The sequence below is a fragment of the Marmota monax genome, unplaced genomic scaffold, assembly GCF_021218885.2.
Source record: "Marmota monax isolate L192 unplaced genomic scaffold, Marmota_monax_Labrador192_F-V1.1 WCK01_AAM20220418_F8-fsc00040, whole genome shotgun sequence".
Classification (NCBI taxonomy): Eukaryota; Metazoa; Chordata; class Mammalia; order Rodentia; family Sciuridae; genus Marmota; species Marmota monax.
The window spans coordinates 2,728,661-2,751,226 of NW_026692782.1; the positions used below are offsets into that span (position 1 = coordinate 2,728,661).

At 35.0% G+C, this 22,566-nt stretch overlaps 1 protein-coding gene across 10 annotated transcripts in view; it reads left to right on the top strand.

Annotated features, from left to right (window-relative positions):
• The window catches only part of Nek1 (NIMA related kinase 1), a 175,592-nt gene that overhangs the window by 145,888 nt on the left and 7,138 nt on the right, over nucleotides 1-22,566 (top strand). For all 10 annotated transcript variants that reach the window (XM_046447807.1, XM_046447809.2, XM_058580364.1 and 7 more), the window contains 2 exons: nucleotides 11,482-11,633; nucleotides 22,082-22,287. In XM_046447807.1, the coding sequence (XP_046303763.1) occupies nucleotides 11,482-11,633; nucleotides 22,082-22,287 (358 nt within the window). The remainder of the gene's footprint in view (nucleotides 1-11,481; nucleotides 11,634-22,081; nucleotides 22,288-22,566) is intronic.

Below are 22,566 nucleotides of genomic sequence, written 5' to 3' on the forward strand. Positions count from 1 at the left end.
CCAGCACAATTAGATGAAAGAAAGGGATACACATAGGAAAAGAAGAACTCAAATTAGCACTATTTGCTGATGATATGATTCTATACCTAGAAGACCCAAAAAGTTCCACCAGAAAACTTCTAGAATTAATAAATCAATTCAGCAATGTAGCAGGATATAAAATCAACACCCATAAATCAAATTCATTTCTGTATGTCAGTGACAAATCCTCAGAAAGGAAAACTACCCCATTTACAATAGCCTCAAAAAAATAAAATAAAATACTTGGGAAACAACGAAAAAGGTAAAAGATCTATCTCCATTTCTACTGACTGTAGATCAGTAGATGATTTAATCTTCTACTGGCTATGGGCCTTTTTTGCCTGCATTGTGACATGTTTTGTAATTCTTTATTTGAAGCTCAACCTTGTAAATATTATATTGCTGGGTTTTATTTTCTTTCTTTAAAATATGTTGGGCTTTTTTTAACATCTAGTTACGTTTGAATTTATTTTATACTTTCAGACTTTGTTTTTCAACTTTGCTGGGACAGATATATAGTCATCTTGTCTTTAAAGCTATTACCCTGTGACCTGTGACCCTTTGAGACCTCCACTATATACCCAGGTGATCACTGAGGAAAACTCCCTTCTCTTGGTTAGAGCTAATCATTTTCTCTATCTGCATGAGTTCTGAACATCTTTCAACCTACAGGGCCCCAGTTATTTTTGCCTGGCCCTGTAAAGTTTCAGGCAACTCTATACATATACAACCTATTCTTCTTCAGCAACTCAGAAAAACTACCAGTTACCTTGTTATGAATTTTCTGCAGGGTTTTTGGATTTTCCTGAGTACTCAGGGCCTCACACTTGCTAGGAATGTGTTCCAGCCTTTTCTTTTTTCATTCATTCATTCATTTTTGAGACAAGGTCTCACCACATTGGCCAGCCTTGACCTCTTCTTGCCTCAGCTTCTCAAGCATCTGGGATTACAGGTGTGCGCCACCATGTCCAGCTTTTTTTTTTTTTTTTTCAATGAAACTCTCTCCTTTCTGAACTTTATTTCATTGATCCAGCAAGGCTACACACAGAGTCCAGATATTTTTCTCCAAACAGAAGGCCAGTTTAGGGGAAAAGTAAGGGGTCATTCTTGCCTGTCTGTTGTTCAGTCTCTGAACTATGCTTCAGGTATTTTGTCCAGCTTTCTAGTTGTTTGGTGGGTGGTTGGGTCTGGTCCTTGTTTCATTGTGTCTAGAGCGTGAAGTCTCAAAGTAATTTATTTTCCCTAGGTAATCCCTGACATTAAATATCGTTTCAATGCTAATAACGTTATTTCTTCCCCTCTCTCTTACAGATCATTTATCTGTTCCATCAATCAAGCAGTTGTCTCTTAACTAATCTCCCTCAATTCATGCCTGTCTGAAATCCATTGTCCAAATTACAAACCAGAATTGATTTTTAATATTATGAATCATTAATTCACTGACATGTTTAGACTTCAGAGGTTTTCCACTGCTCTTATAATTACATCATCTACAGGTTTGATATGGCATTTACTATCTCTTCCTCAACTCAGAACCTCTCACTCTCTTTTCCTTTTTTTCCTCTGATACATCAAATCCTTTCCCGTATTAGGGACTTTGTGCTGCCATTATCTTGGTCTGGAAGGAGCTTCTTTTTGTTCTCTTAATTTTGGCTCATTATTGCCTTTTGAGTCTCATTTCTCAAATATATGTCTATCAATGGGACCTTGACTCCATTTCCATTCCTAGTAATTTCCATCCATTACTTATTTTATAGCAGCTATTTCTTTTTTTTAACTTTTTTTTAATATTTATTTTTTAGCTGTAGTTGGACACAATACCTTTATTTTATTTATTTATATGTGGTGCTGAGGATCGAACCCAGGGCCTCGCATGTGCTAGGCGAGTGCTCCACCACTGAGCCACAACCCCTATAGCAGCATTTCAAAGTGTAATTTCGTTTACTTATTTGTTTATTGTCTGTCCTTCAATAGAATGTGATGCTCTTCAGGTTAAGAACCTTATTTATTATACATAACTATATAGATTTTTACACATATATTTACTACCCCCCATGGCCTAGATAGTTTTAATAAATAAAAAAGTAAATAAACATCAAATATGTACATAGTTAAAAAAGTAAGAAGTCAAATCGCTTAGTTCATATTCTAGCTGAAGACTTATAGTTGTGTGATTTAAGTGCCTTAGTTTCGCATATGTAAGGTAGGCATAATAACAATCCCTTGCTCATAGAATCATTGAAAGAATAAAATAAGTAAAGCACCTATATCATATAAGGGCTCAGTAAAGTTAGGTGTCATCATCATGGTCATCAGGTTATCATGTCCTAGTTATAGGACATGCTATTTTAATAGATGCAAGAAACTCTGATATAGTATTTATTAGCTTTTCAGCTTCACTTATTATATTGACTTTAAACTATATTCTTATAAATAATAATAATATACTATGCATTTCAAAAAGCTAGAAGAAAGCCAGGCGTGGTGGTACATGCCTGTAATCCCTACAACTCGGAGGCTAACGCAGGAGGATTGCAAGTTTGAGGCCAGCCTCAACCAACTTAGTGAAGCCCTAAGGCACATAGTGAGACTCTTCTCAAAATAAAAATAAAAAGGACTGGGTATGTAGCTCAGGGGTTAAAAAAAAAAAAAAAAAACCTGGATTCCATCCCCAGTCCCTCCCCACACCAAAAAAAAAAAAGCTAGAAGAAAGGATATTGAATGTTTTAACTTTAAAGAAATGATAAACACAGCTGGTTATGGTGGTGCACTCCTGTAATCCCAGCAACTAGGGAGGCTGCGGCAGCAGGATCACAAGTTGAGGCTAGCCATAGCAACTTAGTGAAACCATATCTCAAAAAAGAAAAAAGGCTTGGGATATAGCTCAGAGGTAAAGTGCCCCTATACCCAGTAACTCTCTCTTACAAAAAATGATAAATGTTTGAAGAGAGATGTTTAGCCTGATTTAAATACTACACCGTGTATACTTGTATTAAAACATTACATGGTACCTCATTAATATGTAAAATTTTGTGTTTTTATGTATCAATTTAAAAATAAATTTTGGGGGGATAGGAATAGGAAAGACAGTGGAATGATTCAGACATAACTTTCCTATGTACATATATGAATATCCCACAGTGAATCTCTACATCATGTACAACTAGAAGACTGGGATCCTAATTGGAATAAGATGTTCTCCATGTTTGTATGAAGATGTCAAGTTATGCTGTATTGTCATGTATAACTAAAAAGAACAAAAATTAATAAATATGTTAAAAATAAAACTGTGGTTACAAAAAACCAAAAGTAAGAGTATATTCTTAAATATCTTTGTTTATTTGATATAGATGAAAAATTTCTAAAAGGCATTATTTTGAAAAATAATATTTGGGCTAAAAGGTTTTACCTCTAGAAATGTATTTATCTATGACATTTAAAGTGAGGATTGTTACTTAGTACACAAAAGATTTGTCTTAAATAAGATATATGTTGTTATGCCTTTCTGCCCTCAGTTTGCTTTTATAGGTAATATAAGAAGTTCTTTAGGAAATTTTTTTTTAAATCTACCACACTTTATCTCTTTCAAGTGTTTCAGGGTATAAGTAAATCATTATCATTAATTCAACCAATATTTATCAAGTGCTGCTTTATGATAGGTGCTGAGTTTGCATTTGTGATAAGGTGTTCATTGCTATAAGAGAAAACAAAGAAGTAAAAACACTTTTAGTAATTACTGTAATGGAGAGATGAATCATGGAATGGGGAGAACACTAAAGAGGTAATTATTATTTCTACCTTAGAACAAAGAAAGGTAGGTTTCTCAAGTAGAAGCGTGCATGATGTAGGCATAGAGAACATTAAAGCAAAAGAAACTGGCATGAAACATGGAACAGCATAGTGTATTTGAGGTATTACAACAAGTTCTTTGTTACTAAAGTGTGAAAGGAGTGAGATTCCAGTCATTCTTGTTCTTAAGGGGTAGTTTTCAAATTTGTGGGATCCTTTCCTGCTCTTCAGAAGTCTTTTTGTCCCAGAATACAGCAACTCAATGTTTGGAAGAGAAAGGAGGAACTATTCTTGTTGCTCAGGTCCTCCCTGCACTCTAGCCTCTACCCCATTCTATACCTCATAAGTGGCTCCTTAAACAAATCTATAGAATTCTAGGGTTATGGAAATGTGCTTTGGATCATGATACTAAGGCATTCTTTTAATGTACTTTAAATGGTTCTTTTTGCAGAAACCAAAATGTAATGATAGTAAACCAAATTATATGTCTAAGCACTGATAAAGATAGTAATTAGTGGTTTAGTTAATCACTGTAAGACTGGCAATAAGAATAATACTTTGATTGCCACCATCCATCAGAGGGTCTATATATAAATGATGGCCTGGAACAAAGACTGCTCTTCCTTTTACATTATTTATGCTCTGCCTCAAACAAAAACAATTAAAGATTATATCCAAATATATAAATTGTAAGAATGAACATACATTACAAATCAGCAAGCCACTAGCAACTATTATACATAGTTGTTAATGTTCAGTATAAGATTTATGTAGTAATCAAAGTAAAAAGTGTTATAAACTCTGCCATATTTCTCAAAGAAGAGAAAATAAAAGTCATTCATGAGGAAAGCTTTGATTGGATCTTCCCTGTATAAAAGATTTCTCTTTGGGGCTTTTATATAATTACTTGATCCATGATAATTTCAGTACCATTTCTACTGTAAATACAATAGCATATTTCTTAAGGTAGTTGTAGTAGTGACTTGATTAAATGAAAATCCCTGAAAGGAAGTTAGCAAAAGGTCAAAATAAAAATAAATTTAAAGTCATGGTTTTCCTTGTGATCTTGCTCACATAAAGACAGAATCTGTGTTGCCAAATGAATAAGCTGCTTTTTTGTTTTTAAATAATCACATTTTGCAGTAAGCTTACTTTTAACAATGATTACTCAGTGTATGGCGCTGCAAAGGCATGTATATTTCTGGTTGATAAAAGGTCTTTGTAACTTAGAATCAAATAAGGAAATGATAAGGTTGGTAGCTATAGTAGAAAATGACTATAATTTAACCTAGATGCTAGTCTGCATAGGTGGCAAGCCACTTTTATTCAAGATTTACCAATCAGAACTACAGCTTCTTCAAGAAACAAAGCTTTCTTTCTGGTCCATTCAGCAGTGATTAATGACCAATTTGTTTTGAACCATAGAGTGAGTATTAATCTTAAACTCTAACATGGGCATTGTCTGGCATGTTTGTTTCAGATGTTCTGCCCTATAAACTCAAGGGTGTCTCTTTTAATGTATCTGGAGCAGAGTTAGGAATATATATTGTTGCCACGCACTGATGGTGATTCTGGATCTAGTGGTCCACCTCTGCACTGTGGAAACATTGCCATAGAGCGAAGTGGACCTAATTAGGGCCTGAAGTGTTTAAAGCGTGGTGTCTCCCTGCTTAGCTATTAAAAATACCAATAATGCTCCCAAGTAATGACCAGTTTTGAGTGCCTTTTTGATGGATTGCCATGATGAACATCTTATCAAATACATCATTAAACAAGTTAATTTTCTGTGTTAAGTTATTGGATAGCAGCCACTTAAATTGTGGAAAGGGGCGCTAATGTGATTTTTACTTCACTGTCTGACAGCAACACAACTACCAAATTGTAATCATGTCCATTACTAGTTTGTGAAGACCATATTATCACAGTAATACAGAGTTTACTTAACTTTCTGTTGTTCCTAAAAGGGGTATATAATTCTAATTCACTAAAATTCCAGCAAAATACATAGACTTGAGATCAGAAAACAGCTTTTCACTATTTATAATTATTTTATCTCTTGGGAAATGATTGTCACCTACTTGGACTTTACAAAAGTACCTAATAAATATGTAACACTCATTATTAATGTAATAATAACCAACTTTATCAAGCATCTGTGGTATTCTGGCTACTGTTCTACCTTACTTTAAATATAACAATTTAATTCTTACAACTACCCTGTGAGATAAGTGCTGTTATTCCACTTTAAACATGAGAAAATAAGGATGATGAAAGATCACATCATACATAGGTCAGTATAGATTTTGAGGGACGTATTAATAACACAAAGTCAGTGTTAAATTGATCCAATCTCTTTACACAGAGACAAAGATGGTTAAACATCACTAAAAAAATGTATTTTTTAACTGCTTATCACATATTTTGCCATAAAAATAACATTGGTCAATGGTGAAATAGTTCTTGCCATTACTGCTTTATGTGAAAAACTTGCCTGGGAAAGCTTGAAATTTATTTCAGAGGAAAGTGCTATAAAATTGGGGTGTAATATTAAAAAAATTAATAGATATAATTTGAAGGATTAGAGGGGTTTGTCTTTTTTTTTAATATGGAGTAAACTAATATACCTGTGGTATTAATTAATTAATTAATTAATTAAGGTTAACAGAACAGACTGGCAAAGTTTTTAGCCCATAAACCAGAACAGTCTTGGAAAAGTTTAGGTGTTTCTGTTTGTTCATTCAGTGAGCTCCATTTCTCTGGCTTGCTTGCTCTTCTCCTCCTCCTCCACTCCTCTCACCTATCAGTGTTATTCTAGGAGAGAACTATGGCTTGTGATATTTAGATAATGCTTTTAATCCTTTATGCAGACACAGCTGTTCTCTGATCTCATGGGGACAGCTTCTCTAGGTTCACAATTCTCAGTCACGATATTTTTCTACACTGAAAATATCATAAGGCAATATCTAGATCTATTTTCCACCACCAATATATGTTCAGTGTCTAACACATGGTAATGCTGAATAAATTTTTGCTGAATAATCTGTGGATAGAATATATTCATCAGTTAGAGACTGTTTTTTTTACACATTATTGCTTTATGCCTTACCAAATACAACTTTTCTTTTAAGCAAAGGAGTTCAGCCATAAAAGTTAATGGCAAAGCATTGTTAAACGTTTATTGTCTACCAGACAGCTTTCTTTTTTTCTGTTTCATTAGAGGAAATTCATTAGTGGTGAGTTTTGATTAAACTTGTGCCAGGGATTGAACCCAGGGCCTTGAACATGCTAGGCAAGTGCTCTACCACTAAGCTACATCCCCAGTTCCACTATGGGGAGTCTTTTAAATTTAAAATCAGTTTGGGGAAACTCCATCACACCTTCAGAAGAAATAAAATTAGTAAAAAGTTGATTCACAGTTTAAAGCCAGTGAGTTTTATTCTTCTCTAAAGAATAGTTGTTTATTTAAAAATATAAGTCAGGCTTAGTGGCGCATACCTATAATCCCCAATGGCTCAGGAGGCTGAGGCAGAAGAATTGAGAGTTCAAAGCCAGCTTCAAGCAATTTAGTGAGGCCCTAAGGAAATGTTGAGACCCTGTCTCTAAATAAAATGTTTGTTTTTTTTTAAAAGGGCTTGGGGTGTGGCTAAGTGGTTAAGTGCTCCTGGTTTAATCCCTGGCACCAAAAGTATTTTTTTTAATGAAAATATAAACTGTTTAAGGATGTTAGATTGTTCTTACAAGTAGATAAAGAATAAATTTGTGGAGTCCCCCTACCCTCCCTTTCTAATTCTGTGACAGAATATTCTAAGCATATTTGTTTAGTCAACAAATATTTAATAAAGATCTACTCTATGCCAAGCACCGTTCTAAATGCTGCGGTTATAGTAGTGAATAAAACAGACAAAAATCTGATGCTCGAGAAGTTTATATTATAATTGAGGAATGTAGATGATAAAATATATTGCATATTAGATGTTGGTAAATAATTTTGAAAAAACTGAAGCAAGGCTAATGAAAGGCATTTGTTTGTATGAACAGCACCCTTTCTCCTTCAGCATGTCAGGTTAGGTTTGAGATTCTTCCTCTGAGGTTGCTCCTGGCTGGGATGCATGCTTTCATAATGTAGCCAAGGTCAGTTTACTTTCGTAAATATTTAAACCAGAACTTTGAATTTGTTATGACTTTATAAAAGGAAATTATCAACATATTTCATCCCATCAGTTTTTTAAAAATAGAAACAGTCTCAGGATTCTATTAAGTTGTAATCCCATGAAAACTGAGGGAGGTTGAGGTAGATAATGACCTGTTAGCTACCTTTCAAATTTGCTGCCAAGAAAGACCCACATAGGAGTCAGATGAAGATCACAGATAGATTTTATTTTTGATAACGCTAGACAGAAAATTTGGCTTAGATTTTATCCAAAATGTGCTCCTCAGTATTTTTTAATATTTTATTTTTTAATTATAGTTGGACACAATATCTTTATTTTATTTATTTATTTGTTTATTTTTATGTGGTGCTGAGAATGGAACCCAGGGCCTCTCATGTGGTAGTCAAGTAGTGATTGAAAGTCCTTGAAACAACCTAGGAGTCTACAAAACAGACTTCCTTAACCCCTAGTGAGCTTTTAAACCCAGTAAGCTCCAGCTTCAGGGAAACTGAAGGTTGGACCCATTTTACCTGCAGAAGGCAGGTGGTCCTAACCTGGTGTACTTACCATAAAGCATCATAAGGGAAGCAAGAAACATACCCTTCAAGGCAGGCAGATCTAAGAATGAGTAGGAAGGGTGTGCACTTTTTTTAGCAGTGCCTTCTCTCATTTGCCTTGAGTCAGTTCATTCTCACTTTAGTGGAGGATAGTGAATAAGGAATAGAAAGAAAACAGATGTGTTATGCCGAAAACTTTTACCTTCTGGAAAGTGAAGTGGGAAACATCACTATAAAAACGTGAGAATTTTTATTATAGTAAATGCAAAATGGGGAAAAACGATTAATATATAATTCATAAGTAGTACACGTGCCTTAAATGTTGATTCTTTTTGGTTGTTGTAGTAGTTGTAGTTGTAGATGCACAGCATGCCTTTATTTTATTTGTATATTTTTATGTGATGCTAAGGATCAAACCCATGGCCTTACATGTGCTAGGCAAGTGCTCTGCCACTGAGCTACAGCCCCAGCCCAAATGTTGATTCTTTGGGTTTGCTCAAATATCTATCCTTAGACAATATCTTTAATTTTTGCCTTTGGTAAAGGTTAATACTTTTTAATTGTTTTACATTTATTTGTAGGTTGGGGTTTATGGGTTGAAGTAAGGAAATATTTGTAGAAGTTATTTTGAGAGAACAGTGTTACAGTTTAATTGCACTGAACAAAGTATTAAACAAATTTGCCCATTGTTTGATTCATGATATAACTACAACAGTATTAAGTCATAATATTATATGAAAACCTGTATAGTTGAAAAAGTGAGTTAACAGAATTCTTTTAAGTGGAATTTGATGTGAAATTCTGTGAATAAGCTGGTATTTAATTCATTTACTATCTTGTTTGTGGTTTTCTATTTTTAAGAAAAATAAAACTAACCAACTAAAACTAAAGAAAACATACATTTAAAAAAAAGAGTTTAAAGATTTGCTAAAGCATTGCTTTCCTGTTGGATTTTACAGTGGTACTAAATGCTAGCTTTACAAATTATCGTGGTACAGAGAATCTACAGGAAAAAATTATAAATGGAGATCTCAGGCAACATGTTAGGAATGAGCTAACATTTTCAAGAGGATTTCTTTCTGTGGATGTTAAAACTATGAAATATTATTGTTTAAACATGAAAAAAATTAGGAAAATCCAAATTATAGAACTGAAAGGAGGCTGGGTATACCTCAGTAGTGAAGTTGTACTTTGCAGGGCCGGAGGGAAAGAGGCAAGAAGGGGTCCTTACATAAAATTTTTGTGATAAAGATGAAGATCATACTTAAAGTGTATCAAGCTAGGGTTGTAGCTCAGTGGTAAAGTACTTGACTAACACGGGTGAGGCCCTGGGTTCGATTAAATAAAATAAAGGTTAAATTCTAAAAAAAATAAATAAAAATAAGAAAATAAAGTGTATCATACTTTTATGTAGACATAAAGGGTTTTTCCTGCTGATAGTTCTTGGATTAGTGGCTTAATATAAGCCTGATCAAGAGATAGGTTGTCAAATTACATGACCACTTAAATTTTGTTCTGACTGTATTATTTTATGATAGGTTATGAAGATTATTTTAATTAGTAAAAGGAGATTACTTTACCAGGGCTAGCTCAAATTTTTCTCAGTTTATCATATCCTTTCATATAATTCCCTCAAATTTAGGTATACGATGCATATATTCTATTTGTTTCTGTTGATTAGTAATTAGCTAAGGAAATTGTTACTGGGTGCCTATTTTGCATGTCTCTGGCTCATAATATACATGGTTAAAACCATAAAGTAATAAACAAGTCAAGTGTAAATTCTGCTGGCAGTAGAAAATCAGCAAAAGAAATACCTTCAGTACTATTATTAAATGCTTTAAAAAGCAGTATATCATCTTTACCAACTTTGCCAATTTGTAGTTCAAAACCATTTTTCCCTTGAGTGCTATAATATGTAAATTATGTTCAAATAATGGAAATCTATCCTTCATCATTCTCAAAAACAGATTGTACTAATAAAATTAGCCAAGTATATAAATTTTCATTAATATGCTAAACATTGTGTTTTCTTCAAAGTCTTCCATCTGGTGTAGAGTTCTTATCAGGGCCTTAGTAGTCAAGTTTCAAACCTCATGAATTCCTTTAGTGTTAACCCAGTCCAGAGACTTAAGTATGTGGTTATTTGTTTCATATCCCTGTCTATTTGTCACATTCTCATTGTTGAAAGGTTGGTGAACAGAGGCTATGCCTGTTATCCCTCGTCTTATCCATCACAAATTTAAATTTTCAACACCTCAACTGTGAACTGTGTTTTTCTCAACATAGTTGGCTGAGTGCCTTCTCTCTGCTGTTATAAGTGACTCTCAGCACTGACATCAAAGTGCTTGTTCTTCCAGCCTTCCATTTGAGTGGGCAGGCTCTATTCAGAGCCCATGTCCAGGCAAGTGTTACTAGGATTCTCTTGACACTGATTTGAGGCCCCAGGTTTAACCTACGTTAGCTAGCCAGCAACTCCTATGATTAAGTGATACAGTTATGTGTAATTGTGCGTATCCACTCCTGAGAGAATTTGCTCCAGAATTTGAGCAAGACAGTATGAGGAGAGATGACCATAGGAAGGTGAGAAGACCACCTAGAAATACCATGAAAGAGGGACAGCATAAGCCATGAGTGATAAAGAGAGAATGGGCAATTTCTAGAACTCCCTGACTCCTGATAGATTTCCACTTCCAGTTCACTTATATAACTAAACACCTCTTCCTACCTTTTAAAGGTGATTTAAATGAATTTCTCTGTATTAGAATTCAATCATAACTTGTTTTCTCTGTGAAAAAATACTGAGCTGAATTTCAGTGAACTAGGTTCTAACCTTGGGAAAGTTACCATTGAATCCTTTAGTTCTAAATATATGATTATATATAAAATTACTATTAGTTTTAATTTTCTTTCTCAACTTTAATTCTTTTACTCTAAATAAGTAATCTGTCATCTTCTTTTAGATGCTGAGGACATGTTCACTGCCAGATCTCTCAAAGCTGTTCAGCACCCTAATGGATGTTCCCACTGTAGGAGATGTTCATCAAGACAATCTTGAGATAGATGAAATTGAAGATGAGCACGTTAAAGAAGGGCCTTCTGATTCCGAAGACATGTAAGCATAATGCCACTAATAAATACTAGCACTAATTTCTGAATTGATGATTTTTTAAAAGTTCAGAGAGGTTAACTAGATAGTTTATTTTTAATGTTTTAAAGTCCTTTTAACATTTCTTTTTCATTTTTTCATTTTTATTTTTTTTAGTTGTAGGTAAACACAGTATCTTTGTTTTATTTATTTATTTTGTGTGGTGCTGCGGATCCAACCCAGTGCCTCATGCATGTGAGGCAAGCACTCAACCACTAAGCTACAACCTCAGCCCCTAGACAGTTTTTTAAATGATCTATAGCTGATGTTTTATTACTTGTAACTTTTTATAACTTATTTAAAATATAATCATGAAATTTTGAGAATGTATATCTGCCTCTAAATAATATAGTAACTTTATAAGAAAGTGGTTTCAATTTTGTTCATTGTTTTCTTCATCATTGAGTATCCAGCATACTACCTTGGATATAAGCTTAATATTTGGTTAAATGAATAAATGTAAACAGGATAATGACTGTTTAATAGTGATACAAGGATTGCAATGGGAAATTTTGAAGTAATTAATACACTGCACTTCTCCTCCCAGGAAAACTACCAGAAAGCTGCACATGTATCTTACCATGTTTGATTTTAGGGCCATGTCAATGGGGAATTGGCAGGGGAGGAATGTACCTGCACAGATATGTGGAGGTGATTTGGGGTGGGATGTAGTCTTCATGTGATTCGATTGCCTTCACAAAATTATTTTCTTTGTGATCGAAGGGGAATTTAGATTTCAAGAAGGAATTTAATGGATAACACTTCTGAGAGCTATAGAGAGTGGTGACTCCTTCGATAAAAATCCTCTTATACTTTCTTCAATATCAATCCCTCAGACAAATGTTGTAAACTTTGGGGGGAAATAAAACCAGAATATTCTGGAATAAAGTGTTTGAAAACATATAGTATATTCAAATTACTCCAAGAATAAATTATTAAATATTAGAATTATATGATTTATTTTGATGTTTTTAAACTTAAATTTTAGCTTCTCACCTCTGCCTTTAAATGGAAAGACCCTAGAATATTTATCTGATTAAAAGCATTTTATCAGTGTTATAATTTTTCTTTTTTTTTGATTCTTTTTTTTATTATTAGTTGTTCAAAACATTACAAAGCTCTTGACATATCATATTTCATACATTTGATTCAAGCAGATTATGAACTCCCATTTTTACCCCGTATGCATATTGCAGATTCACATCGGTTCCACATCCACTTTTTTACATACTGCCATACTAGTGTCTGTTGTATTCTGCTACCCTTCCTATCCTCTACTATCCCCCCTCCCCTCCCCTCCCCTCTCCTCCCATCTTCTCTCTCTACCCCATCTACTGTAATTCATTTCTCTCTCTTGTTTTTTTCCCCTTTGCCCTCACTTCCTCTTATATGTAATTTTGTATAACAATGAGGGTCTCCTTCCAGTACCATGCAATTTCCCTTCTCTCTCCCTTTCTCTCCCCCCACTCGTCTCTGTTTAATGTTAATCTTTTCCTCATGCTCTTCCTCCCTGTTCTGTTCTTAGTTGCTCTCTTTATATCAAGGAAGACATTTGGCATTTGTTTTTTAAGGATTGGCTAGCTTCGCTTAGCATAATCTGCTCTAATGCCATCTATTTCCCTGCAAATTCCATGATTTTGTCATTTTTTAGTGCTGCGTAATACTCCATTGTGTATAAAAGCCACATTTTTTTTATCCATTCATCTATTGAAGGGCATCTAAGTTGGTTCCACAGTCTAGCTATTGTGAATTGTGCTGCTATGATCATTGATGTGGCAGTATCCCTATAGTACGCTCTTCTAAGATCCTCAGGGAATAGTCCGAGAAGGGCGATAGCTGGATCAAATGGTGGATCCATTCCCAGCTTTCCCAGGAATCTCCATACTGCTTTCCAAATTGGCCTCACCAATTTGCAGTCCCACCAGCAGTGTACAAGTGTACCCTTTTCCCCACATTCTTGCCAGCACTTATTGTTGTTTGACTTCATAATGGCTGCCAATCTTACTGGAGTAAGATTGTATCTTAGGGTGGTTTTGATTTGCATTTCTCTGACTGCTAGAGATGGTGAGCATTTTTTCATGTACTTGTTGATTGATTGTATGTCCTCCTCTGAGAAGTGTCTGTTCAGGTCCTTGGCCCATTTGTTGATTGGGTTATTTGTTTTCTTATTGTTTAATTTTTTGAGTTCTTTGTATATTCTGGATATTAGGGCTCTATCTGAAGTGTGAGGAGTAAAAATTTGTTCCCAGGATGTATGCTCCCTATTTACCTCTCTTATTGTTTCTCTTACTGAGAAAAACCTTTTTAGTTTAAGTCCCATTTGTTGATTCTTGTTATTAACTCTTGTGCTATGGGTGTCCTATTAAGGAATTTGGAACCCGACCCCACAATATGTAGATCAGAGCCAACTTTTTCTTCTATCAGACAGCGTGTCTCTGATTTGATATCAAGCTCCTTGATCCATTTTGAGTTAACGTTTGTGCATGGCGAGAGAAGGGGATTCAGTTTCATTTTGTTGCATATGGATTTCCAGTTTTCCCAGCACCATTTGTTGAAGATGCTATCCTTCCTCCATTGCATGCTTTTAGCCCCTTTATCAAATATAAGATAGTTGTAACTTTGTGGATTAGTCTCTGTGTCCTCTATTCTGTACCATTGGTCCACCCGCCTGTTTTGGTACCAGTACCATGCTGTTTTTGTTACTATTGCTCTGTAGTATAGTTTGAAATCTGGTATCGCTATGCCGCCTGATTCACACTTCCTGCTTAGAGTTGCTTTTGCTATTCTGGATCTTTTATGTTTCCATATGAATTTCATGATTGCTTTATCTATTTCTACAAGAAATGCCATTGGGATTTTGATTGGCATTGCATTAAAACTATAGAGAACTTTTGGTAATATCGCCATTTTGATGATGTTAGTTCTGCCTATCCATGAACAGGGTATATTTTTCCATCTTCTAAGATCTTCTTCTATTTCTCTCTTTAGGGTTCTGTAGTTTTCATTGTATAAATCTTTCACCTCTTTTGTTAGGTTGATTCCCAAGTATTTTATTTTTTTTGAGGATATTGTGAATGGGGTGTTTTTCCTCATTTCCGTTTCAGAAGTTTTGTCACTGATATACAGAAATGCCTTTGATTTATGCGTGTTGATTTTATATCCTGCCACTTTGCTGAATTCATTTATTAGTTCTAGTAGTTTTTTTGTAGACCCTTTTGGGTCTTCTAGGTATAGAACCATGTCGTCCACAAATAGTGATAATTTAAGTTCTTCTTTTCCTATTTTTATGCCTTTAATTTCTTTCGTCTGTCTAATTGCTCTGGCCAGTGTTTCGAGAACTATATTGAATAGAAGTGGTGATAGAGGGCATCCCTGTCTTGTTCCAGATTTTAGAGAGAATGCCTTCAATTTTTGTCCATTCAGAATGATGCTAGCCTGAGGCTTAGCATAGATAGCTTTTACCATGTTGAGGTAAGATCCTGTTATCCCTAGTTTTTTTGAACATAAAGGGATGCTGTACTTTGTCGAATGCTTTTTCTGCGTCTATCGAGATGATCATATTGTTCTTATCTTTAAGTCTATTGATGTGGTGAATAACATTTATTGATTTCCGTATATTGAACCAGCCTTGCATCCCAGGGATGAATCCTACTTGATCATGGTGCACAATTTTTTTGATGTGTTTTTGTATCCGATTCGCCAGAATTTTATTGAGGATTTTTGCATCTAGGTTCATTAGAGATATTGGTCTGTAGTTTTCTTTCTTTGAGGTGTCTTTGTCTGGTTTCACAATCAGGGTGATGTTGGCCTCATAGAATGAATTTGGAAGAGCTCCCTCTTTTTCTATTTCCTGAAATAACTTGAAAAGTATTGGTATTAATTCTTCTTTAAAGGTTTTGTAAAACTCCGCTGTATACCCATCCGGTCATGGGCTTTTCTTGGTTGGTAGTCTTTTGATTGCTTCTTCTATTTCATCCATTGATATTGGTCTGTTCAAATTGTGTGAATCCTCCTGACTCAGTCTGGGCAAATCATATGACTTAAGAAATTTATTGGTGTCTTCACTATCTTCTATTTTATTGGAATATAGGTTTTCAAAATAATTTCTAATTGTCTTCTGTATTTCTGTAGCATCTGTTGTGATATTGCCTTTTTCATCCCATATGATAGTAATTTGAGTTCTCTCTCCTCTTCCTTAGCATGGCTAAGGGTCTGTCGATCTTATTTATTTTTTCGAAGAACCAACTTTTAGTTTTGTCAATTTTTTCAATAGTTTCTTTTGTTTCAATTTCGTTGATTTCCGCTCTGATTTTAATTATTTCTTGCCTTCTGCTACATTTGCTGTTGTTTCGCTCTTCCTTTTCTAGGGCTTTGAGGTGAAGTGTGAGCTCATTTATTTGTTGGTTTTTCCTTTTTTTGAGGAATGACCTCCAGGCGATGAATTTCCTCTTAAAACTGCTTTCATTGTGTCCCATAGATTCCAATATGTTGTGTCTGTATTTTCATTTATCTCTAAGAATTTTTTGATTTCCTCCTTTATGTCTTCTGTAACCCATTGATCATTCAGTAACATATTGTTCATTTTCCATGTGATGTAGGATTTTTCCTTCCTTCTTTTATCATTGATTTCCAGTTTCATTCCATTATGATCAGATAAAATGCATGGTATTATCTCCACCCCTTTATATTTACTGAGGGTTGCCCTATGGCATAATATATGGTCTATTTTTGAGAAGGATCCATGTGCTGCTGAGAAAAAAGTATATCCACTTGATGATGGTTGATATATTCTATATATGTCAGTTAAGTCTAGGTTATTGATTGTGATATTGAGTTCTATAGTTTCTTTATTCAACTTCTGTTTGGAAGATCTGTCCAATGGTGAGAGAGGTGTATTGAAGTCACCCATAATTATTGTGTTGTGGTCTATTTGATTCTTGAACTTGAGGAGAATTTGTTTTATGAACGTCGCAGCACCATTATTTGGTGCATAAATATTGATAATTGTTATGTCTTGTTTGTGGATGGTTCCTTTTAACAGTATATAATGTCCTTCCTTATCCCTTTTGATTAACTTAGTCTTGAAGTCGATTTTATTCGATATGAGGATGGCCACCCCTGCTTGCTTACGAGGACCGTGTGCGTGGTATATTTTTTCCCAACCTTTCACCTTCAGCCTGTGTATGTCTTTTCCAATCAGATGTGTCTCCTGGAGGCAGCATATTGTTGGATTTGTTTTTTTAATCCATGTTACCAGTCTATGTCGCTTTATTGGAGTGTTTAAGCCATTAACGTTTAGAGTTACTATTGATATATGGTTTGTACTTCCAGCCATGTTTGATTATTTATCTTTTTTTTTTTTTAATTTAGTTTGTTTCTCCATGATTAGCTTTCCCCCCGCCCTCTGTCTTTATAGAGGCACTTCCCACTGATGGTTTTGGTTATTGTTTTTCATTTCTTCCTCATGTATTGTTTTGCTCAAGACACTTTGCAATGCTGGTTTTCTGGCTGCAAATTCTTTTAGCTTTTGTTTATCATGAAAGATTTTTATTTCGTTGTTGTACCTGAAGCTTAATTTGGCTGGATACAGAATTCTTGGTTGGCATCCATTGTCTTTCAGTGTTTGAAATACGTTGTTCCAGGATCTTCTCGCTTTCAGCGTCTGTGATGAAAAATCTGTTGTTAACCTTATTGGTTTACCCCTGAATGTAATCTTCCTCCTTTCTCTTGTAGCTTTTAATATTTTCTCTTTGTTCTGTATATTGGATATCTTCATAACAATGTGTCTTGGCGTTGGTCTACTGTGATTTTGTATGCTCGGTGTCCTGTATGCATCTACAATTTGTATATCCGTTTCCTTTTTTATTTCTGGAAAGTTTTCTGTAATTATTTCATTCAGCAGGTTACTCATTCCCTTGGTTTGAAGCTCTATACCTTCCTCTATCCCGATGACTCTTAAGTTTGGTTTTTTTATGTTATCCCATATCTCTTGGATGTTTTTCTCGTGATTTTTTTACCAGCCTTTCTGAGTTGGCTAGACTCTTTTCAAGATGATATATTTTGTCTTCATTATCTGATGTTCTGGCTTCTACTTGCTCCACTCTGTTAGTGATACTCTCATTTGAGTTTTTAATTTAGTTTATGGTTTCCTTCATTTCTGGAATTATTGTTTGATTTTTTTTATAATCTCTATCTCCTGATAAAGATGCTTATTTGCTTCTTTTATCTATTTATGTAATTCATTTTCAATGTGTTCTTTCATTGTTTGAATTTGCTGTCTCATATCCTCTTTAAGATTCCATTCCATCTGTCTAAGGTATTCCTTGAGTTCTTTATTTGACCATTTTTCTGACGCCTCTAGGTCCTCCTTAGAATTTAGGCTGTCCTGCATTGTTTGTACTCCTTTTCTTCCTTGCTTTTTCATGCTGCTCATGTTACTTCTTGTTCTGTTTGACTGCTGAGTTACTATTTACTCCTATAAATTTATTTGATGCTTGGGAGGAAAGGTATTAGAAGGGAAGGGAAGAAGTCACTAAAGAGAATGAGAGTAAGCAGGTAGAATTCAAGGAAGGGGGAATAAGGAAATTGAAAAGACAAAAGAAAAAAATAGAAAAGAAAAAAAATTTAAAAAAAAATCAGAAAAAAAAATAATAAATAAAAAATATTTAAAAATTAAAAAAAAAATTTAAAAAATGAAAATGAAAAAAAAACCCAAATTAAAAAAAATTAATAAATGCAGTCTTAGAGTTTGATTAACTTCTATTCCAGTAGGTGGAGCTGTGCCCACCGGGCCAAGCTTCTCTCAATACGCGGGAACCAATCACTATGCAGCAGCTCCTCCTCCCAGACTGGGCGGGTTTCCAATCCTGAGTGCCTAGGGCCTTTTCTTGTGTCTAGTCACTTCTCCACTTTTCCTCAAGCCAGGCCCCACTCACCGGTGAGGCTCACCACAATACTGGCTACACGCCAGGTCTGCTGCTCCTGGGAGCCCTATTTTCTTGAACGACTGGGCACACTCTCACTGTTTGCCATTCCCTCAGACCCTAAGTTTGTGGAGCTTGGGGCTGAGAACCCTCAGAGTATTTTGCTTGCCCTCTAGTAGCCACGCCCCAAGTAGCTGGTGCAAGAGACCTCAGTTGTCAGCACTGGTGGGAGAGGTAGCCGGGGGTTCCGCACCGCGGGTCCCGCACCACTCCTGATTCCCTCGGTCTGACTATCGCGCTCATGGGAGAGCTGGGAGGGGCCCTTGAGGTTTCCTGCTGTGTGGAGAGGGAAGGCTAGGGGGTCACACACTTGTCGCCGCCGGTTTTAATGAAGTTATCTCATCCACCGCATTCTGGTGACGTCAGTTCTCTGCCATGGTGGTATCCCATGCAAATGGCGACAGTTTGTTCCCTTTGCCGGGTGACCGATGCAACGGGTGGGTCCTGACCGGCTCTCCCAAGCCCCATCTCAATCCTGTGGCCACTGCCTATGAAGGCTCGGTTGGTATTAACCTCCGCAGGTTCAGAAAGGCCGACCAGTTGTTTCATCGGGATCGTTTAGTGCTGAGTCACAGCTGTTTGTGTGCGAGACACAGGCGAATGGGAGCTTGAATTCAGCTGATCCGGGCTCGGTGTGTGTTATGAGAGGCCCAGACAGTTCGCCCCAGATCCACGTCAGCTCAGCATTGCCTAGTGATCCTGAGCAAACAGCATTTAGACGGTTTAAGACTCCCTATGGCCGCGCAGCTGAAGAGGTCAGAGACTTGATCTCTCCGCGCCCGCCGCCATGCTGGATCTCCTAATTTTTCCTAGTATTATATATGAGCCAGGATCATTGCATATGACACATTTTATTTTGTTTTTTTTTTTGTTTTGTTTTGTTTTTCTTAAGCCTGTTCTTTGCTTTTTCTTTTTTGATACCAGGGATTGAACCCTGGGGTGCTTAACCACTGAGACACTCTTTCTATATTTTATTTTGAGACAGGTTCTCACTAAATTGCTGAGGCTGGCTTTGAACTTACAATCCTCCTACCTAAGCCTCTCAAGCTGATGGGATTGCAGTTGTGCACCACAGTGTCAGGCCTGTCCTTTGCTTTTTAAACTTCTAATAAAACTTGAATTTTAAAAGAGTAAAGTTTTTGTAGTTATTTTTTCAATTTTCATAGAGTACTACATATTTTTACTAGACCCCCAATTTGTAAGGAAAGTTACCTTTTTATCTTTGATTGTTCTATTTGATCATGGTCATTAAGCACTTTGATTTTGTGTTTTTAGTAACTGTTGGTGAACACAACATCCAGCACCTTTATGATTAACAAAGTGCTGAATAACAGGGTTTTTTCCTCCCAAAAATTTTAATAAAATCATCAGTTTTTATCTGAGTGAACTATAGCATATTTATGGTTTGTGTTTCTTTACCAGATGATGACAGAATTGATTTTAAAATATAAGTTAGAAGCCTTCTGTATTGTGATGGTGCATACCTGTAATCACAGAGACTCAGGAGGCTGAGACAGGAGGATCTCGAGTCCAAGGCCAGTCAGAGCAATTTAGCAAAACCCTGTGTCTGAAATAAAAAAATAAAAAGGACTGGTGGTATAGCCCTTGAAAAATGCCCTGGGTTTAATCACCATTACCACAGATATGTAAGTAGGTAGAGAGGTGCCTTCAGTATTAATTGAAAAATCCAAAAACTGTAATTTTTAATGTGATTTAAAATGTATCCCTATAGGAAAATTTCACTTGATATTTGTCTTCGGAAATTTTTTTGGTTCCCACTTAAATTTTTTTATAATAAGGAAGTAAACTAAGCCAAATTCAGGACCAAATTTTAAAGTACCTTGAACAGAATTTTGAGCACTCGTTTTATAAAATTGTAATCACCTCATACTTTTCTTGTAGTGGCAGCCTTGGCAGCCTCACTTACTTGACTCCCAACTGCATTGGGCACCAACTCCTCTAGGCTAGCCAGTAAAAGATGTTATGGATAGGTCAGTATTTCGTCATCGTAGCAATAGGATATAGCAGGTGTACATGGTAAGCAGCTCTTATAATTAACTGTCAAATTAAATGATACTAGTGGCATGATCTAAAAGATTAGACACTCCTTCTCCTTCTGATTAGAATTTTGCTTTTCTATAGCTTCTATAAAGTCAATTGCCTGAATGTGTAAGTACAAAATAAAGATATTTATACATAAGAAAAGACTATTTTCTTTTTTATTAATGTAAGTTGTATTCAAAATCTTGTGTAAAATACTGTTTATATTTTAATTCTTCCATAAACATTGGTTTGAGTCTAAACTTTTAGAAGGTTATTGACAACCCTTATGTCTTGTTTAGCATTATTTTTCTAGTAGATAAAATCCTCAACTTGTGTTCATAATCTCTCTGAAATATCTTCATACATCTAAAAAACTCATTTAACTCTCTTAACATACAGTGTTTCCATGTATGTCACTTTAGGAAAAAGAAGTCATAAGACACAAAAAGCTTTTAACTATGCTTCTTGAGTATTGTAGAAGTGCTTAGAGACTTAGATTTCAATCCTATTTGTCACTTATCACGTGGCCTTGAGCAAGTCATTTAAATTCTTAGATTGCAGTTTCCATGTCTCTAACATGAGTTTTGGTGTAGATAAAATTTAAATGATAGGACAAAACTGCTTAAGAGGCTAAAATACTACATAAATATAAGGTACTATATGTATAAATTAGTCTATCCCAGCATTTATAATTCCATGAAAATAGAATTAATACCCTAATGCCTTGAAAACAGGACTCTCCAGTGAAGATTGTGATAAGTTTATATGTTCTAATTACACAGGAAAGTCTACTTATTATGTATTTTAGAAATGCTTTCAAGAAAACATACGTAATAATGTTTCTGGTAAAAATTTTATTCAGTGATTATTCTGTTAACCTAAATATATAATTCCTTATGTATTTCCATTTCTAAAAGTTCAAATGCCCAGTAGGCATTTACTTGGGAAGCTTTTCATATAGTTTTACAACTATTATACAGCCACATAAAGATTTTGATGAACTTTCAAAATTACATTTTAAATTTTTGAGTATTAAATATTTATTTTTGAAAGCAGATGAATAACATCATTAGTCTGTCCTCTTAAAATATCAAAACATTGCTCCAAATTTAAGCAATTAATAATATTGAGTTATGTGATTTTTTTGGCAAATCAATATCATTTTAAACAAATTGTCTTCTGGCTTATATTTTCCAGAATATGTGGAATGTGCTAAATTTACCAATTGTATTCATTCTTTGGTTAAAAACTATACAGGAATTTAAAATTTCTTTTTATCTATGATTAATACTTTTAAGTAGAAGGGGGCACATACATATTGAGTTGACGTAACACGTAAAAATAAAGTTTCAATGATGTTTAATTTGATTTTTTTTTTTTTAATTTCAGTGTGTTTGAAGAAACTGACACAGATTTACAAGAACTTCAGGCCTCCATGGAGCAGTTACTGAGGGAACAACCTGGTGAAGAATACAGTGAGGAGGAAGAGTCCATCTTAAAAAACAGTGACGTGGAGCAAACTGCAAATGGGACAGATCTGGCTGATGACGAAAATCCCAGCAGTGAAAGTGCACTGAACGAGGAATGGCACTCAGGTGCATGACCATGGCAGACCAAACTTATCAAGATGGGCCTTTTTCTTTTTCAGTGTATATAAACACTTCAAATAGTGTGTATTTTTCTTTATGAACCATTTTCATCTTTAAATAAAATTGATCATGTTGTGTGTTTGCCCTTATTTCATTATTTTTCTTTAAACCCAACTGTGCATCCACAGTTATTCCATTTCTTTCCCATTAATTTATGGCAGTGATTTTTTTTGACACGTTTTATTCAATTATTTGTTTGGTATTTCTTATTTTTCAATAGTAAAG